The 21,900-nt window shown below is 39.9% G+C and overlaps 1 protein-coding gene across 3 annotated transcripts in view; it reads right to left on the bottom strand.

Moving 5' to 3' along the window:
* SBF2 (SET binding factor 2) overlaps nt 1–21,900 on the bottom strand; it is a 384,097-nt gene that overhangs the window by 157,929 nt on the left and 204,268 nt on the right. For all 3 annotated transcript variants that reach the window (XM_075546087.1, XM_075546088.1, XM_075546089.1), the window contains 6 exons: nt 19,891–19,999; nt 17,475–17,588; nt 16,772–16,849; nt 15,565–15,678; nt 14,885–15,013; nt 11,224–11,322 (listed from right to left, as the gene is read on the bottom strand). In XM_075546087.1, coding sequence (XP_075402202.1) covers nt 11,224–11,322; nt 14,885–15,013; nt 15,565–15,678; nt 16,772–16,849; nt 17,475–17,588; nt 19,891–19,999 — 643 coding nt within the window. The remainder of the gene's footprint in view (nt 1–11,223; nt 11,323–14,884; nt 15,014–15,564; nt 15,679–16,771; nt 16,850–17,474; nt 17,589–19,890; nt 20,000–21,900) is intronic.

Genomic DNA, 21,900 nt, shown 5'->3' with positions numbered 1-21,900 from the left:
CAAGACAGCAAAGGGCATATTCCAGGAAAATCTACTGCACAGCATCTCTTTAGAGAGTTGAAAAGCAAAGATGTCATTTTGAAGACCAAGGTATATCTGAACCAAGCCATGATATTTGCATTGGCCTCACCTGTGTGTGAAAACTGGACGAGTGAAGAAGACCACAGCAGAAGTGATGCGTTTGAATTATGGTATTGCAAAAGACTATTCAAGGTACCACAGACTGCCAGAAAACACAGCAAATCTGTTTTAGAGGAAGTACAACCAAAATGGTCCTTAGAAGCCGATATGGTGAGCTGTTCTCTCATGTAACTTGGTCACGTTATCGAGCGAGGTCTGGGAAAGGGGTAACCTCGAGGAGATGGACTGACTTGGTGGCTGCAATAACAGTAACAATGTGGATGGTGCATAACTGGGCAGTGTCTTTATCTCTTAAACACAGGAATCCTATAACTTGGAGCTAATCCCATGGCACCTGGCAACAACAGCAAGGTTGCTAACTTCAAGGTCAATGGTTCAAACCCACTAGCTAGTCCATGGGAGAAAGATGAGTATGTCTGCTCCTATAAACCCTAAATAGGATCATTATGAGTTGGAATCCATTCAATGACAGTAAGTTTCATTTAACACTACTTCTGAAGTTTTTCCCATCTTATAATGCCGTTAAACACTTAAAAATCTTGCTTTAAATCTAAGTTCACAAGGAACTCGCCAAAATAGCTATTTTAATACATTTATCCACTTTCCCTTTATATATTTGTTCTTTGTGACCACATTATCAAGATTTTAGGGTTCATATACACCCATACCATCCCCACACCGCTCTAACTTCCCGGGATAAATGCCAGACTGTTCCAAGAGTGTTTTGTTGTTTGCTCCTGCTAGCTTCTGACTCATGGTGACTCCAATGCCCATTGGAATGAAAGGCTACTCCGTCCTCTGATCGATTGGTTGGCAACAGGAAGTGTTGTGATTCAAGGTGTTTTCTATGGCTGATTTTCAGAAGTGGATCATCAGGCCCTTCCCCCTAGTTTGTCTTAATCTAAAAGCTCCCCTGGAAGCTGTTGGGCCTCATGGAAACACTCAAGTCACTACTGACAGGTGGTGGCTGTGTCTGGGAATCAAGCCTGAGTTTCCTGCATGGAAACTCCGAATTCTACCACTGAACTACCACTGCCCACTCCAAAAGTCTAGCACATGTTCACCTGAAAATGCCTGATTCACTAGATATTCCACAGCATGGTGTCATGCCCTAAATCTAAAAGCAACGCTTTCTTTTTCAACATTCCTAGCACTATTACCTGATTCTTAGATTTTCTTAATGGTAATAGTACCACCTAATAACGGTGTAAATTAAAATTACTTAATAAAGAAAAGATTATGCTATTGTGTTCCCCCCCCTTGATAAACAATTTGAGATATTGCCAACCAAATGCAGACACAATTTAGATTGATAGCACTTTTAAATTCTGTTAAACAAAGTTGATGCCATTTCACCATTGTAGATATTCTACATGAGAATGCAAGCTATAGCTTAAAATTACTCAATTATGATACCCTCCATATGTTTACAACATTCAAAAAAGTTGCATTCTCAAAAATTTACTGTTTGATTTTCTGGCTGACGTGTCTGTGCGCTGCTGCCCTCTAATGGGCAATGGGATAAATGAAGGTGGCCTTTGCCACCTTCAAGCCAGGCAAGCCAATCACAGAACGGTTTTTGAGAAGACAGCATGGAGTGGAACTTTTAAAGCTCATTGTACCATGAATATTCATAGAAACACTTCCCTTGGCTTGTAACTTCAAATACATTTGGACTGGTCCTTTGAAAGTTACTCAGTTCATTAAAAACTGCAGCCCAATTCTGTTGAAATTTTCCTTGTTGAAACAAGGGTGTTCATTCTTTGCCAACACAACAGGGCACATTTTTATGTTTGAATCCACAGACATGCAAATACAAAGTAATAACCAAAGATTTTAATGACTAAACACAACACTGAGCCTGGGAACAATGTCCATTGGAACCACAGAGCGGGGAAAATGCAGGTTTTGGAGAGAATTTTGGTCTGTAAACTCAAGAGATACAATGATTTTCTCAGACTTAAAAGGATATCCACACCAACTAGTCTAGAAACATGCTTTTTGTTTGTTTGTATTTTGGTGCGGCAAGAAGCAAGGGGGTCCTTAGTCTGCATAAGGATGAGCCTAGGGTTTACAGAAAACAAGGCTGAGAACACACTTAACATTTTATTGTATGTCAAGTGCAAGTTTACTAAAACAAATTTGGGCTGGCAGCTCCGTGGGCTGCTGGGCTGCAGCTGGAAGGCGGTGGTTTAAACCTGTCTGCTGCTCCTGAGGAGGTGGGGCATGGCTGGCTCTGGTTTTGGAAACCCCATGAGGCAGTTCTGCCCTGTTCTCAATGAGTTGTGTTGTTTATCAGCTTGAATCAGTTCTACACAGCTTACTTGGTGAGGCTGGATACACTATTCACCATGTCTTCTCTCCCTCATGCATCCGTCTCTGGCTCTTTCCAGTGCTCTAGCTGCTTTCCTCTTTGATTTATCTGTGAACATTTGGTCTCAACTAGATGATTTTTAAAAGACGCTTAAAACGCACGGGTGCTATTCTGTACTTCATGAGCCAATCTGTTATTTAGCTAAGTTGTATCTGCTAATTTGGGAAGTCTTGACATTTTAGGAGTTTGAGTTCTTCCCCACATTTTCCTCCAGGCTCTCATCAGGACACTCGGAGTGGAGGCTCAGTAGTGGCAGCTGGCACCCTCAATCGTTCTTATGTGTGAGCCCACTGTGGTGGCTACTGTGTCAATCACTCCCATGGAGGGCCTTCCTCTTCCTAGCTGCCTCGCCACTTTCTCACGCATGATCTTCTTCTCCAGGGACTGGTGTCTCCTGACAAGGCCCAAAATATAGGAGCCCAAGTCTCACTCTCCTTGCCTCTCAGGAGCATTCGGGAAGTACTTCCAGGCAGATCTGTTTACTCTTCTGGCATGCCTTGGTACTGTCATTATTCTTTGTGAACACAATAGTTCAAATGCATCGACTCTTCTTCGATGCATTCGGTCTTCCTTCTTCACTGTCCAACTTTCACATGCCTTTGAGGTAACTGAAAATGCCCTGGCTTAGCTTAGGCATACCTTAGCCACCAAAGTAACATCCTTGCTTTTCAATGTTTTAATGAATATTCAACAATACAAAAGAAATTAATGAATCTCAAATGAATTATGCTCAATAAAAAAAGTCAGACTAAAAAAATCTACATGCTGACATTGTGGAAAATGAAAACTATAGGGGTAAAAACATATTAATAGTTGCCAACAGTTTGAAATAGTGGCAGGACGTGAATACAAAAAGAGGTATTATGGAATTTTGGGGGTAATGAAAATGGTGTTCGTGGTCATATGACTGCATGTGCTTTTTTTTTTGAATGAGTGCTTGTATTTGACAAAATCTATAGACTCCTACACTATAGAAGGTTAATTTTCCTACGTGGAAATTACAACACAATGGACTGTACTTACAACTAATGCACTGATGAGTACAGGCAGACGGGAATAGGTGCTGACGTGGAGCTGACACGCTGAGCTGGGGCCTCATTTACTACTGCAGCACTTCTCTCAATAGTCTGTTATATCTTAACTTTCTCAGACCAAGGACAACTACTCTATCTTCAGTACTTCTCATAACAGAAAATGAAAACATGCATCTGTGTCCTCATGCTTGGCAAAGAGTACCAAAATTGCATTGTGCATTAACTTTGCCTGGTAGTGAAATTAACTTTCTCTGGAGATTTAAATAGCATAGATGCTATTTGACTTAGAATAGCAATTCCTATGTTGAAATTTGTCCCCCATTTGGATTTTAACATGCATATGATTTGAAGCAGGGCAATGAAATACCCATAAAGCAAAATTAGAAATTTCTTATCATTTTTCCTTGGACTTTTAAGAAAACTCCCCCCAGAATTACACAGTCTCACAAATATTTAAGCACTATGGTAAGTGCAAAACCCAACTTTAAAACTGCACTATGTGACACAGTAAACCAGATGTCCCTGGGAGGCCCACAAGGTCCTCATCTTGCCTGACAGATTAGTTTTGAGGGCTGCCACAGCAAAGCACCGCAAACTGGCTTGGCTTAAAACAACAGAAAAGGGCTCTCACAGAGCTGGAGGCAGAAAGCTGAACCCTGGTATTGGCAGGGCTCTGCTCGCCCTCACAGTTTTAGGGGAAGATCCCGACCCGTTGCTTTCAACTTCTGGCTGTTGCTGTAAGTTTCCGCTGTAGCACATGGAGTGTGTGCAGGCGTGCCTAGGCTTGTGACAGCATAGCTGCAACTCAGGCCTCCGTTTGCATGTGCCTGCCTCTCCTCCCATTTGCCTTCAGGTGGCATTATCTTCTTATAAGGACACCAGGCACACTGGATCAGGGATTGGCATACTCCAGTATGCCACATGGTGCCAATTAAGTGCCTCTGCAACAGCCTCAGTTACCAGTGAGGTCACATTCTGAGGTCCTGCGGGTGGTTAAGGCTTCAGCATATCTCGATGTGGGACACAAACCCATAGCAAGATTCTCTTAAAATAAGCCCTACATATGCTCTCTCTTTCTTTTGTTTAGTGTTTCCTTACGTCACGAATCATAGGGATAATATATGTGTTAATTCCCAATTAAAAATAAAATTTAAAAAATACATTTGATGTATTGAATAAAAAACAAACAAAAGAATCATCGGGATAGGTCAGATAAACAGCTAAATGCAATTTCATGCAAATATTAAAGACTTGAAGAGATCACTGAAGATATGGGTGCTACAACAAAGTGTGGTGAAGAAAACAGATGGTGCCCCGCTCTCAGAAAGAACAGCATCTGGGGTCTTAACGGCAGCCATCTAAGTGATGTGTCAACTAAGTCTATGTGGAAGAAGCCTGCCAGCCTGTGCGATGCAAGGATTGAAAATAATACATTCCAACCCAAAGGCGGGAATGCTAGCAGAGCTTAACTTGTGAACACCTGATTTGCAAAGGCTCTGGCCAATGAGAGCCTAAAATCATCTATTTGCAGGGTCCTCGCCTAGTCTAAGCCTCCAGGAGAGCGTCTCTGATCAGAGTCGGGGAGTGAGAAGCCGTGTAATCAGAGAGAGGGCCTTATGGTCTATTACAGTAGAAGTGGTTAGGGTAAGATGCAGCATCTTACCATTTGACCGCCCCCTTAACCTATTTTAAAGTTGTTTCAGTTTTAAAAAGTGGGGTATGGGGGATATACAAGTGGATCAATCCTCTGGTGAATTCCCTCCGACTATAGACCAGGGATGTGAGAAGGCTTGCTATCCTACAGAGTGCATCGGAAAGTGGATTATTTCAGATGGAGTTAGGTTAAAATGTAACACCTTATCATTGGACCCCCATTTTGACTCATTTAAAATTTGCCATAGTTTTCCATATTTTCTACTTTCATTTCAACTAAGGGTTTTTCTGTTTTACTTTGTTGTTGTTAGTTTTCTTTGCTATGCTTTTCTGTATATGAGATCCAGGATAGGTAAATCTACAGAGACAGTAACTGGATTTATGGTGTCATGGGAGGATGGCAGGGGAGGTTGAGGGGAAAAGGGGAGCTGATAACGATTAATACAGGAAAGAAAACACGTTCTAAAACTGATTGTGGTAATGATCATGCAATTCTCGATGTGCTGAACTACTGATATGTGGATCCTACGCCAATAAAACAGTTAAAAACAAAAAACTCATCTGAATGCCAAAGTGGGACTCCAAGACCACACTGAACTCAGTGGAGAGAGTTCTAATCACAGCGCCTGCAGTGGAAGGGCCTGTTTTGGCTCTTCTAGCCATCCTCTCTGTGACTCCGCCAAAAACCTCTTCCTGATGGGGATGGGGAAGACAAGGTTGGGGAGTGCGTGTTAACAGGATACAGCCCTCCAAGCCGAGGGTGGGGGTGGGGTGGGGGGTGAAGGTGACACTACCAGCAGAGAAACGAACCAGCGGTGGAGAGCATCCTTTGGATCCTGCATCTCACTTGCCTTTCTCTGCATGACCTCTGGTTTTTGGAATTCGTGGTGTGATCTGTCACCTGACTTGGTTACACGATCTTCTGCACCCTTGGGGATGAGGAGTAGTGTCCAGATGGATGTCTGAATTTTGGATTTGGTGCATCTTAGAACCTACAACTATGTGAGCCTTATGTATGTATGTATGTATGTATGTATGTATGTATGTATGTATGTATGTATGCATGTTTGTGAGTTCTGGGTGGCCAGTGTAGTGAACTGCAGAAACCTGGGCTGTCAGGGAGTATACTAACAGGATAAGGGGTGGGTGATGTCAGAGGTGATGGAATGGAACAGCAGTTTGGAAAGGTGGGACGTTTTAGATCTATTAAATCTTCACCTTCATGGGACTAGGTCTTGTGTTCATTTTCCTGAAAGAAATGGTTATTTCTCGACCCTACAGAACAGAGTGGAACTTCCCCTGTGGGTTTTCAAAGCTGTAAACCTTTTCCGGAGCAGAAAGCCTCATCTTTCTCCCAAAGAGTGAGTGGCTGTGGAGGATCAAACTGCTGCCCTTGCAGCTAACATCCCAATGTGTAACCAGTACACCAGTTGGGTTCCTAAGGTGGACAAACCTCAGGATCATCTACTAGGAATTGGAAGAATCGCTGTATAGAAGTGATACTAATCATCTTCATGGGATAAATCCTGCCAACATTGACACAATTTGTGTCAATTTGATGTAGGTCCTTCCTCCTTTATTTTACCTTCTTGTTCCCCTCTCCTCGATAGAGAAGAGCAGCTTAGTACAGTTGCTATTTACCCTATTCACATTCCTCAAGTCTCACGATACAATATTAGCAAGATGTAGTGAGAAGAAACTGAAAAAACGAGGACAGGTTCTTACAGTACTTTAAAACGTAGTGAAGGAGAGAGGCTAGACACCTATTCCAAATGTGAGTGTAATAAAGTATTTAGAAACATCTGAATAGAATCACTGGGTCTGAATTATAACCCAGTATTAAGGAAACTGTCAAATTATATAGTTTGTTCTTGCTTACCCAAAGAGAATTTCAGAAATGAGATAAAATAACGGACTAGCTAAAGATAGAACCATCTGGAATATTTTCCTTGATTGACATAATTCCCTTCCCTGCCTCAATCAACTTCCTGCATGGCCCAAGAAAGCAACTTTACCATCGTGTCCTGTTCTTTAACTTTGTGCAAGTATTTACTTCAGGAATGCTGTACTGATGCACACTTTAGAATCTTAGATCAGGAATAAAATGTATAAATCCACTGATGACAATCCACTGGGGTATTCTCAAAAGTGTATAGGTCATATATGTGTTATTCTCTTTGTAAGAATGTGGAGGAGAATCAGTGCCCTTAGAAAATGCCTAGCATACAACCAGAGCATGTACATTGGTACAGATAGCAACTGGAAACACAGGGAATCCAGGACAGATGACTCCTCCAGAACCAGTGATGAGAGCGCGATGCCTGGAGGGTGGAGAGAATGTAGGGTAGAAAGGGGGAACTGATTAAAGGAATCTACATATAGCCTCATCCCTGGGGGAGGGACAGCAGAGAAGAGGGCAGGGGGAGATGTCAGACAGTGTAACATATGACAAAATAATAATAATATATGAACGATGAAGGGTTCACGAGGTGGGGGGAGTGGGGATGGAGGGGGAAAATGAGCAGCAGATATTAAGGGCTCAAGTAGAAGGCAAATGTTTTGAGAATGATGATGGCAACAAATGTATATATGTTTTTGACACAATGGATGTATGTATGGATTGTGATAAGAATTGTATGAGCCCCCAATAAAATGATTTTAAAAATGTCTAGCATAGTCGTTGCTCCAGGAGCCCTGGTGACACAGTGGCAAGGTGCTCCACTGTTAGCTGAAAGGTCGAGTGTTCAAACCCACCAGTCAACTTGCAGTTGACTTTCATATAGAGGACAGCTAAGGAAACCCTACTGGGCAGAGTCATTGTGAACTGGGATCAGCTGGGTGGCAAGGGTTTGGTTTTTGGAGTAGGTGCCTAATAAATACCCACAGAATGAACAGAATTGATTGAATTAAAAAATTGGATTACGGGGGTGGGGGATAAAGTCCAATAAGGGCTCAAAACATAGATTTGAAGGTATATTTCCATTTTTTATCTAGGAATACAATCTCTCATCATGATTGTTTTAAAAATGTCATTTTTAAAGGACAGAGGTGGTTTGTGTCTTACATTCATTTATGCTGAGTGAAATAAGTCAATCACAGAAAGACAAATATGAGATCACTACTGTAAAAAAATCAAGAAAAGGTCTACACATCTTTGAAAATGATTAGGGCAAAGAATGTACGGATGTGCTTTATACAATTGATGTATGTATATGTATGGATTGTGATAAGAGTTGTATGAGCCCCTAATAAAATGTTTAAAACAAAAGAGGTCTAAACATACAGAATGTATAATTACTAGATTAAAAAAGCTGTGATCATCAGTTCGATGTTGGTTTAGTTTGAGGTACGCGTCATTTAATTCCATTACGGCAAGAAAGGAGACACTGACAGTGCCTGTGCATTACCGTGCTTGGCACGGCCCTTGCATACATTGGATGTTCAGGTATTAAGAGCGACAACTTGTATCAGAAAGTCTAGCTCCAGCCACTTACTGTCCATAAAATTTTACCTTGTACTGCTGGGACTGCCTTGTAAAGACCGAGAACTAAACATTCAGTTATTAAAGAGATCCATATCAGAGCCTCAATCCCAGACTCCATTTGTGATTTTATTTTTCTTGTAATTTATCAATAAATCACTTCTAATACGCAAGAAACATAAATACCTGTCCTATTTCACAAGGTGTTTTCACGATCAAATGAGAAAGTACATTAAAGCTGTTAAGCAGAACAAAGTGTAACATCAACCAACCATTGGAAACATCATTATTTTTCAATCAGAAATGACCCAGTCTAATGGAGGAAAATTCTTGAGCTTAACGTCTGGATTCCACCACTCAATAACCATATAATCCTGAGCCAGTTACCCCAGTAAAAGGGGGATCATGGTACCTACCTTACAGTTGATCTATGTAAGATAAGCACATGCCTGGTGTGTTACAATGAACTCGGGGTTTCGTATTATGTCAGTGTAACAAAGTCCTCGTGGGCTTGTGCTGTACGTGGGCTCTACGGTCACCGTAAGCAGCCACGGCCAGCAGGGAACATACGGCTTTTTTCTAACAGATTCTTTGTGTGTGTTTCAGCATATTAATCTAGAAACATTTATTATTTAGGCACAGTCATAGTTGGAGTTTAGAGAACCAGTCAGATGATTTTTAAATGACAAAATGTGGTCAGTCAATAAAATGAAAAGAGATCCTGGGACTCAAGTAACTGAAAATCATTTATTATACTTTAGTTAAGCCAATATGTTATGATTTAGAAGGTGATATACTTATGGACATGCAAGTACTGCCTGTTAAGAAATGAATGGCCTAAAGTTAACTGTCAACTAATGTATCACTGTGTTAAGTGACTTAAGATAGAAACTAAATCCATCTTTTGACAGGCCTAAGAATGCTATGGCTAGTAATTATTGCATGTGTTAGCCATTGTTCCTCAAAGGCAAAGACTACATCAGGGGCTTCAAAAAGTTCATGGAAAGATGGAATTAAAAGAACATTGAAACTTTCTGAAGGCCCCTCACATACTTACATTTAATATAAACACCCCCCCCCCCACCCTCATGCACGCCCACATGCGCCTGTGAAAGCCAGGAATTGTATAAGGAGGAAACTTGTCAGTGAGGGAAAACCCAGATTTCCACTAACAGGAGAGAGAAAAAAGTGGGAAGGCTACATCCTTCCAAAGGTAGAAACTTGTGAGATCAGAAAAACAGCGCTGTCCTGCCGTGGTCTAGCTCCCACAGGTTCCTGTGTGTCCAGTAGAGCCAAGGTATTGGCCACAATTCCCATCTCTATCCTTCTTAACTCTATGCTCTTAATGTCGTTCTCCCTCAGGTTTTTCCTGGAAGACAGTGATTCCTACCAGTTCAACGCTGAGAAGCTTCATAAGCTGGGGCAATGGGCAGTACTTAAACCAAATCCATTTTTCTGGATAGCTATATTATCTCTCTCCTTTAGGGTTTCCTCTTTCTTGATAAGCAAACAATTATTTCACATTTTATCACAACCTAATCCTTCTGATTTATTCAATTTCCTCTATCCAGGGCACACTTTCACCCTTCAGTTTCTGAGGTCACCTGCCACCTTGTACATTAAAAATCATTCAATGTTTCACTCTCCATCTGTTCAAAAAATGTAATTCCATTTCCATGGCCTAGCTGACAAGCTCTGTATTCGCTTGGAGCAGATTTCATTGGTCAGTTCTGAGTTGGTACTGGTTAGAGACTCGTGAGCCTAGTGTTTGTCTTAACAATGGTCGATAATCTTTTTTTTTAATTAATAAATATTTTTATTGGGGCTCATACAACTCTTATCACAATCCATACATACATCAATTGAGCAAAGCACCCTTATACATTTGTTGCCTTCGTCATTCTTTTTTTTTTTCTTTCTTTTTTTACATTTTATTAGGGACTCACACAACTCTTATCACAATCCATACATATACATACATCAATTGTATAAAGCACATCCATACATTCCCTGCCCCAATCATTCTCAAAGCATTCGCTCTCCACCTAAGCCCTTTGCATCAGGTCCTCTTTTTTTTTCCCTCCCTCCCCGCTCCCCCCTCCCAATGTGCCCTTGGTAATTTATACATCGTTATTTTGTCATATCTTGCCCTATCCGGAGTCTCCCTCCTCCCCCCCTTCTCTGCCGTCCCTCTCCCAGTGAGGAGGTCACATGTGGATCCCTGTAATCTTTTTTTTTTGTTGGATCCCTGTAATCTTAAGAATACAGAGACTCAGATGAAATTCATACTGAAGGCCAGTGACAAACTGGAGAACTGTGATTAAGATGTTTTATAATACGTGATTGGCAAGAGAATTATTGTGAAAAATATGGTCTATTTCCATTTAGAGTAACCACTGTGATATATTTTGATTTATAGTCCTAAAGTTTTAAGTCAGAAAAAAGTTTTAAGTCACTAGAAAGGAGAAGCTTTTCAGTTTTGTAGAGAAAACATTTGTAATGCTTTTACAATAACAATCTAAATAAATATATATACTCACATTTTTGAAAAGTTGCTCAGCAAGTTCTCTCACATGCTTTATCATCTTCAGTGGGTTATTTTCTTCTACTTTAATGCGCTCTACTTCAAAGGCTACCAACTTAGAAAAAGAATTAAATGGCAAAATATCAATTTCAAAGTAAGCTAAGCTAGAAAACACGTGATAAATTCATGTAATTTGCAAGCCAAAAATAAGCTAAAAGATTTTTATCAATACAAAGAGTTTAGATTTTTTTTATGGGGCCCTGAGAGTGCAGTGGCTGCAATTTGGGCTGATGACCACAGCGGTTTGAAACCAGAGGCTCGATGGGAGGAAGAGGCGGCTTTCTATTCCTGTACAGAGCTGGTCTCAGAACTCCACAGGAGCAATTCTACCCTGTCCTGGTGCTGTATGATGCCACGCGTCGGAATCGACTCATTGGCAGTGAGGGTTTTTTGGAACTCCTTATGTCAGAGTTGAGTCCTTGGCTGGTCTAGTAGTCACTCCTTGATGCCGCATGGACCTATTTGTTTTGGGGAAAAGTCATCTCTTGGATTCATTTGTCCAATCATTCTCTAGATGGTCCTCAAAGATTACAGAAAGTCTCCAGACATCTCCCTGTCTTACAAAATGGGCGAGAGTGTGCCAGATTGAGCGAGACAGAGCCTGCAGACAATGTCATCGGGATAAACGCAGACTCGGGGTTTTAGTTTCCGCATCTAAAATCAGATGGAAGAACAAACGGCCCTAGGCTCCCTCTACCTATCAAATAAATTCTAGTCCATCTCCCTTCTGACTAATTTACTGAGAGAACCAGGTGAGTTTGTATGTGTACATTTGAGGTCGAGAAAAGGGTGTTAACAGGGGGAAATATGTAAATAAATACATTTTAAGTGTAATGTGGGATCCTTCTCTCTAGGATTCATTGGGGCATATTTAGAAAACCACCACCCACTACCTTGGAGTAGCTTAGAACCCTGTAGGATGGTGTAGAATCATCTCACAGTTCTGTGGGTGTAATCTTTATGAAAGAAAACTATCACATCTTTCTTTCATGAAGCAGTGGGTGGGTTCAAACCACCGACCTTGGAGTTAACAGCCACTATACCACCAGGGCTCCTGGAGAATGTAGCCATAGAAACCCATGGCGACCCATGTTCTAGGCCAGGGCTCAGAAAGGTTGTCTAGCACTTCTGTCCTTAGAGAGAGTGGGGATAAGGCAACATACTACTTCTCAAAGCTTCACTAGCTCCCCACCCCCACCAAGTTCCTAATGCGGTAAAGCTGCCTTTGCCTAAGTGAAAACAAGGGTCCTTTTTCATGGAGAAAATGCTGTTTTCCTATAAACTCAAACACCAAGCCCACTGCCTACAAGTCCGTTCCAACTGCCAGGGACCCTGTAGGGCAGGGTAGAACTGCTCCTGTGGGCTTTCGAGACAGTGACTCCTCATGAGAGCAGAGAGCCTCATCTTTCGCCTGGACAGTGCTTGTTGTGTTTAAACCACTGCGCTGGAGGTCAGCAGCTCAATGCATACCCCACTACGCCACCAGAGCTTCTTACATTCATTCCTATGCAAAACATTCAACAATTAAAAAGGATAGGAGAAATTACTTAGATCTGGTATCCTCTTGGACCCTTGGCTGATGTATACTACACATAAACAAACTGCTTTCAAGTAACATCAGTAAGATACCAGACATCACCACTATAGGCAGAACACAGAAACTGGATGGACAATGAGAGGAGGCCCAACAGGAATCAGGCATAGAGTTCTTCTTGCCTTACCATTGTTTCCAATCTAGATATTACAAATACACAATTAAAAAAAGGCCATATAAAATTGGTGGCGAAACTCTCTGACAGGCTAAAGGTCCTGGAAACTCTGTTGGGTGAGCACTGGGCTGCTACCTGCAAGGTTGGCAATTACAACTCACCATCCGCTCCATGGGAGAAAGCTGGGGCTATCCATCTGTGAAAGATATACAACCCCAGGAACCCTTCTCAGGTGACTATGAGCCAGGGTGGACTCAATGGCCATGGGTAAGCCAGGCTAACAGCCCTCTGGGAGCAGAACATGGAGCATGAAGGATCGTGGTTAGGCTGAGAGCTAGAGGAAAGGGACCCAGAGTGGAGGGAGGGCCTTTAACAATAACTAGAGGCTGAAGCAATCCAGCTTTCTGCAAGTCATCATTCTGACTTTGTAGTTCTGGTGAAGCTGACCCTGGGACTCCTTCTACTTCCTTAGTCAACCAGAAGGACTTACTGAGGAAAATCAGGATGGAAAAGAAAGACGTTATGTAAACCAACGCAGAACTAAATCACTCATCCTTCAGAAGTCTAATTTAACCTCATAAAGCCCTATGTATTAAGTAATTTGCTCAGGATCTAAAGCCATCGTATGTTAGTATTAGATAATTGGTGATTAATCAATGATTATTTATTAGAAGGAACAGTCTGCCTAATAGCAATCTCTTCATATGCTGTGTATTATTAACTAAAAACACCATGCATAATTAAAACATAAGTCTCTTCTTGAATATCTACTTGTGAATAATTATCTTTACATAGCATACAAAGCGATCCTTCTTTGAACCAAGGATCTTTAAGGTCTTGAATTATCTTTGGACTAAATAAAACGACTACAATCAAACTGTGACTACTCTTCCGATCTTAGGCGCTAAAATTGCTTTTCCTTTTTAGACTTCGGGGACTTTTTAATTATTCCAATATATGTAGTATTCTTTCAGAAGTTGAAATGGAAACAATATTCATAGTTCAATCCACCAAAACGAGTTGCTGTGAAGAGTTGAAGGATAAATGAGAAGATACTTTTAGAAAAAGAGAAAGCACAGCAAACCCAAGAGTCTTTCCTTCAAGTCACCTCTGTCCTACTTCTTCCCTTATGTGGCCAGTTCTTACAGATGGAGGCCTCATTGGCCGTCCATTTATTTAGTTATCTCCTGACTATAAGTTAGAATTGACTGGGTGGTAGTGAACTTGGTTTTGAGTCTGGAAGGGAAGCTAGGAGCCCTGGGTGGTGGGTGGGTTAAGCACTGGGATGCTAACTTGTCAGGCACTCGGCAAGAGACAGATAAGGCAGTCTGCTTCTGGAAGAGCTGCAGTCTTAGAAATCCTATGATGCAGTTCTACTCTGCCTATCGGGTATCCATGAGTCGGAATCCACTCAACTGCAGTGGGTTAAGTGAATTAGACAAACAGACATTAGAAATTAATAAGAGTGCCACTAAACTCAACTATGACTCTGTACCACCGACAGACTTAAATGTAGTCTGAAGTCATGTTTAAATATAAAAAATCAGACCCTTTTCTTTTCCTTATGAAACGGATTAAAAAAACCCCACAGTACTATTGTCTCTAAAAATAAAGTTTCTATTTATAGAATAGAATTACTATCAACATTTTAAAGGATTTTAAGCGATCATTTAAAACTACAGCTCAAGATTTTTGTGTAATTCTAACACATCCTATAATTTCCCCTAACTTTTCTAATCCACATTGTAAATTCAATCTGCTGAACATAATAGAAAACAACACTTAGATGTTATATTTAATTTAAAATAGACTAATAATTTTGACAAACCATTTAAAAATACCATTCTACTTCTAAGTACTAATCTATTTTGGTCTGTAAGTCATGCACTGATTTTATAAGAATGATACCTCATCAAAGAGATCACAGGATCGATAGGGAAGTCCTCTTTCTGAAACAAACCCTGCAAAGGCCATGCCATTGAGTACTTTGGTGAGGAAATCATTCTCAACCAAACCACGCTGCCCCAGGAAAGCTGTCTGCAAAGACAGAAAATGGGAAATGAACAGACAAAATGATCAAAGCAAAAACAGTAGAAAGAGTGAAGCCTCTATAAATACTTTAATGCACATATATGCAGTTATGAAACCTATTTCCTTGGAAAGGGTTTTCTGTTTTGGCCTGAAATCGATCACACAATTGTTCCATATCTGCAGGGGAAGGGTTCCAGCCTCCCTTTCCACCAATGCTCTGGCCTCTTATGTGAAGCCATGTATCATTTGCATATGAATCCAAAGATGTTGAGCCCTTGGGTATAATAAATACCGGAAAGAATAAAAATAAATCTGTCCATAAGATAAGGAAAGATCAGAAATTACTACTCAGCTTTAAAAGAGACAACTTTGTAAAGACAATAAACACTAAAGAAAAATATTAAGTCAGTTCCATAAAATGATTAAAAATTACCAGAAATCCCCCCCCCCAAAACAAACTTTAAATAACCATATTTCATATAAAAATGCCTGGCAATGCAGTTTTACTAAATTAGAGTCTGCTTTGGGGATAAATACAATATAGTACCATATCTTACCTTGTGGAAATGTATTACTGGTTCTGCATGAATTCTTATAAGTTGTAGGCATGATCTATATCCTTGGAAAAGTTGTGCAAATAATCTAAGGAAAACTGCGCGTACTTCTTTATCCTGAACATATTATAAGAAATATATAGTTTACTTTTCTTAAAACACACATTAAATACCATCAAATCATAAAGTTGGGAAGAACTTCTACGATTATCCAATAAGTCTTGTTGCAGCAAACGTGAGTTGGGGTGAGGGATCCAGCCAGTCTGTCCACTTGTTGCATAGCAGAGGCTGTTAGAGCTCTTTCTATGGAACCCAACAAGACTTGCCTCTAGTACGTCTGATTTTTCTCTCAGGGAACACAAAGGACATAGAATTTTACCAGGTTAACGAGGGTGTATTATTACCCAACTCCACTGATTTTTATAACCACCGAAATAACTACCATCAAATATAGAAGAAAACCAAAGGATTAAACTTGAAATCTATTAAGTTCTTTTAGTGTACATACGTAATAAATATCTATTCTTACATTAATGTGAGAAAAATCTATTTTGATGATTCAACCCTCAAAAAAAATCACAATTTTAGTACTATAAGGAAACTTAAAGATTTATTTAGTCAACACATAATTAATTAGAAAATAAAGTCAAGATGCTTCAGTAACTTGTTAAAGGTATCTATCCTGTGAGGCTCCTTACCGGCCACAAAACTCACCTCTAAGAAGTGCATCGGACCAAGTTAAAGCTCACTTCAAGGTAATGTATGGACAAAACATTACAATAGGGGCATGACAACCCCCTGGGCCCCCCACTTCTGGCTTCTAATCAAAACTGGTTTTAGCAATCTACCCTTCCAAATTTGATTATCCGGATATCAACAATCTTTGCTTTCATTTTTAAAATCCTTTTTCAATCCCCCCATGGCTCTTTCAAGGTGACCCTAGGAGCACTTTTCCAAGTTATAACGTAGGTTCTGATTTTTTGTCATATATTTATTTTAGACTCCTCAGGGCAACAGTATCAGCCCTGCTTCCCCTCCTGGCCACTGCCAGACACACACAGGTGGCTGCCGATTCTCCCAATTGCTAAGTTGGTACACTTTTTAATGTTACTAGATAACATAAAACTCGCACTTCACCCAATTTCTTTAGCAACCTTACAAATACAAACTCAGCACTCCACACATCGGGAAATGAACACTCTAGGCTTACCAGCATTTTTGAGTGGGATAAAGCTGTTCGTGGAGGAGGAAAAGCATGATCTGCTACTTCCAGATCTGGGTGCAAAATCTAAAGTAAAAAAGTTTTATCATATAAAATATTTTAATATCAATGAGATATTTAAATCAGTGCATTTTAACCTAGTATTTTCCTAGATGATATCTGTAAGGTACCAGATTTTGATGCTATTTAAATATAGTTATAGTAAACACACAGTTATGCAAATAAAAAAGGATGCCTACCTAATAACCCATATAATCTCCAGGCTTCACTGTAGTAAATAGTGAGCTTGTCATCTTATGGATAAACATTCATCTCACAATGAAGACCAGGAAATAAGAGCGCTAGGAATAGGATATGATTTGTGCAGTAAGTATCTATTGGTAGGTGCTAGACTGGCATTCAAATCTCGGGAGCCCCCCGTCCCCCACGGGGTTCTATTCCATTTCCGAGGAGGTCTCAGGGTGCAGTGAGTGAAGGTTCGGAACCAGGCAGTGCTATTTCATGTTTCTGCCCACAGGGTCACTACCTCACTGCGACTCAGAACCCACGTACCGCCCCAGAAGCCACATCCTAACTACTGCAGCTACCTAGTTGTGTGCCAATTTTAAAGTGATGATGCCGATGATGTTCTTCATTTCAACTCTCTGTAAGATTTAAATTAAGAAAAAATTTGTATTAAACGATGTCATACCAAGGAAAGAGCTGCTTGAGTCTGATGTAGAAGTGGTTCCGGGAGGGAAGACAGGTGAATGCATTCAGGAATTTTAATAGTGCCTCCATCCAAATCTGCTATGATTACGTCTAACTGAAATAAAAAATTAAGGTCTGTTTGTTACACAAGTTAATCCGGCCTTCCCTTTGTACGGACAGGCTCTTGGGTGTCTACAATTATAGAACTACTGCTGGCTACATGGCTTCCGGGTAGACTTTCCATCTTCCTTTGAAATATGCGTGATCATGTGGCAGTTTCAGGCAAAGGAATGGAAGAAGTGGTGTGAGCATTTCATGCCTTGAAGACAGAAGGCAAGTTGGGAAGAAAAGAGCATGCTCTCTTTCCCCTTGCCACAGACGAAGGTATGAACTACTGGGAAGTCTGGAGCTTTCAGATGATGACAATGCTGAAGGGATTCTGGACTGCAGATGCTCTCTTAGAGTTAAATGGTTTATGAGCTGCTGCTCCAGTGTAAGCGAAAACTTCATTTTCCTTGAGCCATTGCAATCTGGAGACTTTATTGTGGCAGTGTAGCCATATCCTAAACAGCTTAGTAATCCTAGGAAAGCAAAGGGTGCCGTTTGGTGCTTAAGAAAAAAATTGATTTCTACTATTTTACATTATATATTAAAATAAATTACATAAAATCATATAACTTACATAAAATAACAGAGAAACTAGCCAAGATTACTGAAGTTATTACACTGATAATCACTGATTCATTCTAATTTATTCATTTTGAAATTTATGTTAGTAGCTCTTGGTTCGTCCCAACTTCAGCGATTCTTTATATGTAGTAGTAATAAAATTACCTACAAACCATATGGGTACACTTCTAATAAGTAAGAATTAGCCTTTACTGAATGTTTACTAGTGTATAAAGCTTCAAAAAGTTCAAGGACAACTTTCATTTCCTTTTCATTCTATTTCTACATGAACTTTCCGAAGCTCTCGCATGTCTATTCCATACAGTGATAGCAAGGTGTTCAACAGGAAGTAGATATCAACATGTAAAGTGAGGAAGAATGATTCATGTGTCCATTAGGGTGTGTTTATAATTCAATTCTACAGGGGGAAGGACAACAGAAAACATGGGAGAAAGGAGACAGCAATCAGTGTGAGAGATAAAAATAATGCCAACATACACTCTATTGGGGAGTGATGAGGGGGGAGGGGAAGGGGAGAGTAAGGAAAAAGAGCTGGTACCGAGTGCTCAATGGAAGGTGGGTGTCTGGAAAAGAGTGAGGGCAACATGTGTGCAAACGTGCCTCTTTCAGTTGATGGGTGGATTATGGTAAGAGTTGTATGAGCCCCCCAATAATGATTAAAAAACTGAGGCCTCTTACAGCTTTTATAGCATTCCAGACTTGAATTGTATCAGGCATGTTGTACATGTGTTGCCATCATCATTTTCTAAACATTTACTTTCTATTTGAGCCCTTGGCAATAGCCTTTTTCAAATTATTCCATCACCATTAACATAAACTTCATGACCTCTAAGCAAAAACTCTTCCTCCTTCGCCCATGGTAACCATTGGTCAAGTTTGGTTTCATATTTCTTTTTTTCTTTTCTTAATATAATACTTGCATAACATACATTCCATAGTTGAGTCATTTAAATAAAGACTTGTATATATACATCATCACCAAATAAAAACACCCACACAACAATGTGATGAAAAACTCAGCTTATACTTGAGTGTACCTGGTATATTCATTGCCTTCCCTGGTGCTTCTATTCAGACAGCATTCAAAAGAATAGTTGGTAGGGTTTCATACTGAATTTACGTTCTATTAAAACCTCTTCGTCTTTTGAAAATTCTTTTTTGCTTTGTTAGTTACCAGGCAATAAACATGAACATAGACCTCATTTTGATATGAATAAAATAAGCATTAACAAAAGTATAAATACAATGCTAATTAGTAGATTATTTTATCTTCTTTTCTCCTATATAGGATGGCAAATACAGAATGGTAGAGTTGGCATACAAAAAGGCGGACATTTTAATATAAATTCATTTTTTAAAGCTCCCAAACTGACTATGAAGCAAACTTAGTAATGTAAACTCTTCACAGGACCCTTGGTGGTGTCGTGGGTGCACGCTGGGCTGCTAAGCACAGGACAGCAGCTGAAAACCACCAGTCCCTCTGCACGAGGAAGAGGAGGCTTTCTACTCCCTCCAAGATTGGGCAGTTCTCCTCTGTCCCACAGGGACACCACGGGTCAGAATCAACTCGATGGCAGTAAGTGGGATTTTTCAATGACACTTTCTTCTTTTTAAATTGAGAATGCATTAAATTTAGAGTTACAAATTAATTGAAATGCTGAAGGACACAAAGATATACAACAGAACTTTGGTCTCGTTGACTGACAGTTTTAAAGGTGAATACTTACAAGTTCATGGACATCAGTTTTAAAGATTGAATGCACTCCAATAATGAAAGGTGTTGGGGAACTCAGGACCTCTAGCAGCTGAGCCGGGAGAATGGGAATATAAGGATAACTGAAAATAATAGAAATATGTGTCAATTTTCCCCCATAATATAAATATATATACTATGCTGTATGAATTTGAAACTGTCCACATTTAGTAGATGTAATGTTAATAACTGTGTCCATATATTTCATAATGGAAATATATATTTTGAAATACTCAGATGAAAGATATGATTAACTATAATAACATGTGAAGTAACTAGAGCCAGGCCAGCTTCTCATCCTTTTCCCTCTTGGACAGCAAATTCTCCGTAGGTATTTTGATCTTGCTTCAAACACTTTTTCTTCTCTAGAGATCCGACATTTGATCATAACTCTGACTCCTCAAAGGGTCTGCCCTCCTAATGTTTACTTATATAAAACAGTCTAATTCCATTTTAGTTTTTTCCCCTTTTTTTTGGCTGCACCCCCCACCCTTAACTCCATTTTCTATAACTGATTTTTACATTCACAAAACAATGGTGAAATAAAAAATTCTAAGAATACTTCTTATCTGAATGGTGAAAAGTACATAGTTAAAACATTTTAAAATAACTTTAGACAAGTTTAAAATTTGTTTAAGTTTGTCTGAGCCTGTTTTCTATATCTTAGAAATGTCAAATTGAATACTCAGTATTTGTGAACACAATATTCTACTTATAGCACTATCAGGCATTGTTGTTTTTGTTTTAACATCTTATTGAATTTTAACATAAACCTTCGACAGTAAATAAAAGTATAATGAAGTACTACATATCTAATTCAACTTTGATAATTAGCAATGCATGGAGCAAATTCAAATATACGTCATTTGTTACACATAAACAGTAGGTGTCTAACAGGGAGGGGGGCTGCTATTTCCCACCCCCACACTCCCAGACCCAATGTAGAGTTATCACACCTAAAAATTGATAATCTCTTAATATCAAATAATCAGTTAATACTGTTTATTCTTCAAGCCAGGGTAACAGTCATTGAATATACTGTTTGGAAACATATTTTTACCTTCTTTTTGGCTAATAATTTTATCACCAACTGTATTTAAAAAGAATGACATTTAATTGACAATACTATTAAAATTAAATTTTTCTTCATTTAATTAAAACTCATTGATGGACAACTTGAAAAATTCTCAAATTCTAGCTTAGATTTCTATCAGAATCATGAAGCTGCAGAGGGGCATTTGGTCTCTATACAAGTAATCCCTCAATCTAAGAGGGAGTACCTTGTTCTAATAACTTGGCATTCTGTGAGGCTTATCTTCCTGACACGACCGACCGCTGAAGTAAAAATGGGTGCATAAGCAAATGTGGTGAAGTAAGCTGATGGTGCCCGGCTATTAAATGATACAGCATCTGGGGTCTTAAGGGCTTGAAGCTAAATAAGCAGCCATCTAGCAGGGAAGCATCAAAGCCCACATGGAAGAAGCACACCGGCCTGGGTGATTAAGCATCAGAAGAACCCAAACAAACAAATATATCAATGCAAATGATGGGGGTCGGGGTAAAGACCCAAGCTCATCTGTAGAATTGGATATTCCCTCACAGAAGGGTCACAAGCAAGGAATGAGTCAGCCAGGGTGCAGCACAGCACCACTGGAACACACAATATTCCTCTAGCTCTTTAATGCTCCCTCCTCCTGACTATCATGACCCCAGTTCTACCTTAAAAATCTGGCTAGACCAGAGCAAGGACACTGGTACAGGTAAGATCTGTGGACACATGGAATCCAGGACAGATAAACGCTTCAGGAACAGCAATGTGAGTAGCAATACCATGAGAGTAGGCGGAAGGTGTGGGGAGAAGAGGGAGAAACGGGGAACTGACCACAATGCCCGATGGATAATTCCTACCCCCCACCAGGGGACGAACAATAACATGGATGAAGGGAGACAGCGGGTGGTGTGAGATATGAAAATAATAAGAATT

The sequence above is a fragment of the Tenrec ecaudatus genome, chromosome 4 (genome assembly GCF_050624435.1).
Source record: "Tenrec ecaudatus isolate mTenEca1 chromosome 4, mTenEca1.hap1, whole genome shotgun sequence".
NCBI classification, from domain to species: Eukaryota; Metazoa; Chordata; class Mammalia; order Afrosoricida; family Tenrecidae; genus Tenrec; species Tenrec ecaudatus.
Note: the sequence above shows the minus strand (reverse complement) of the source record. Positions and strands in the feature narration are given on the sequence as shown.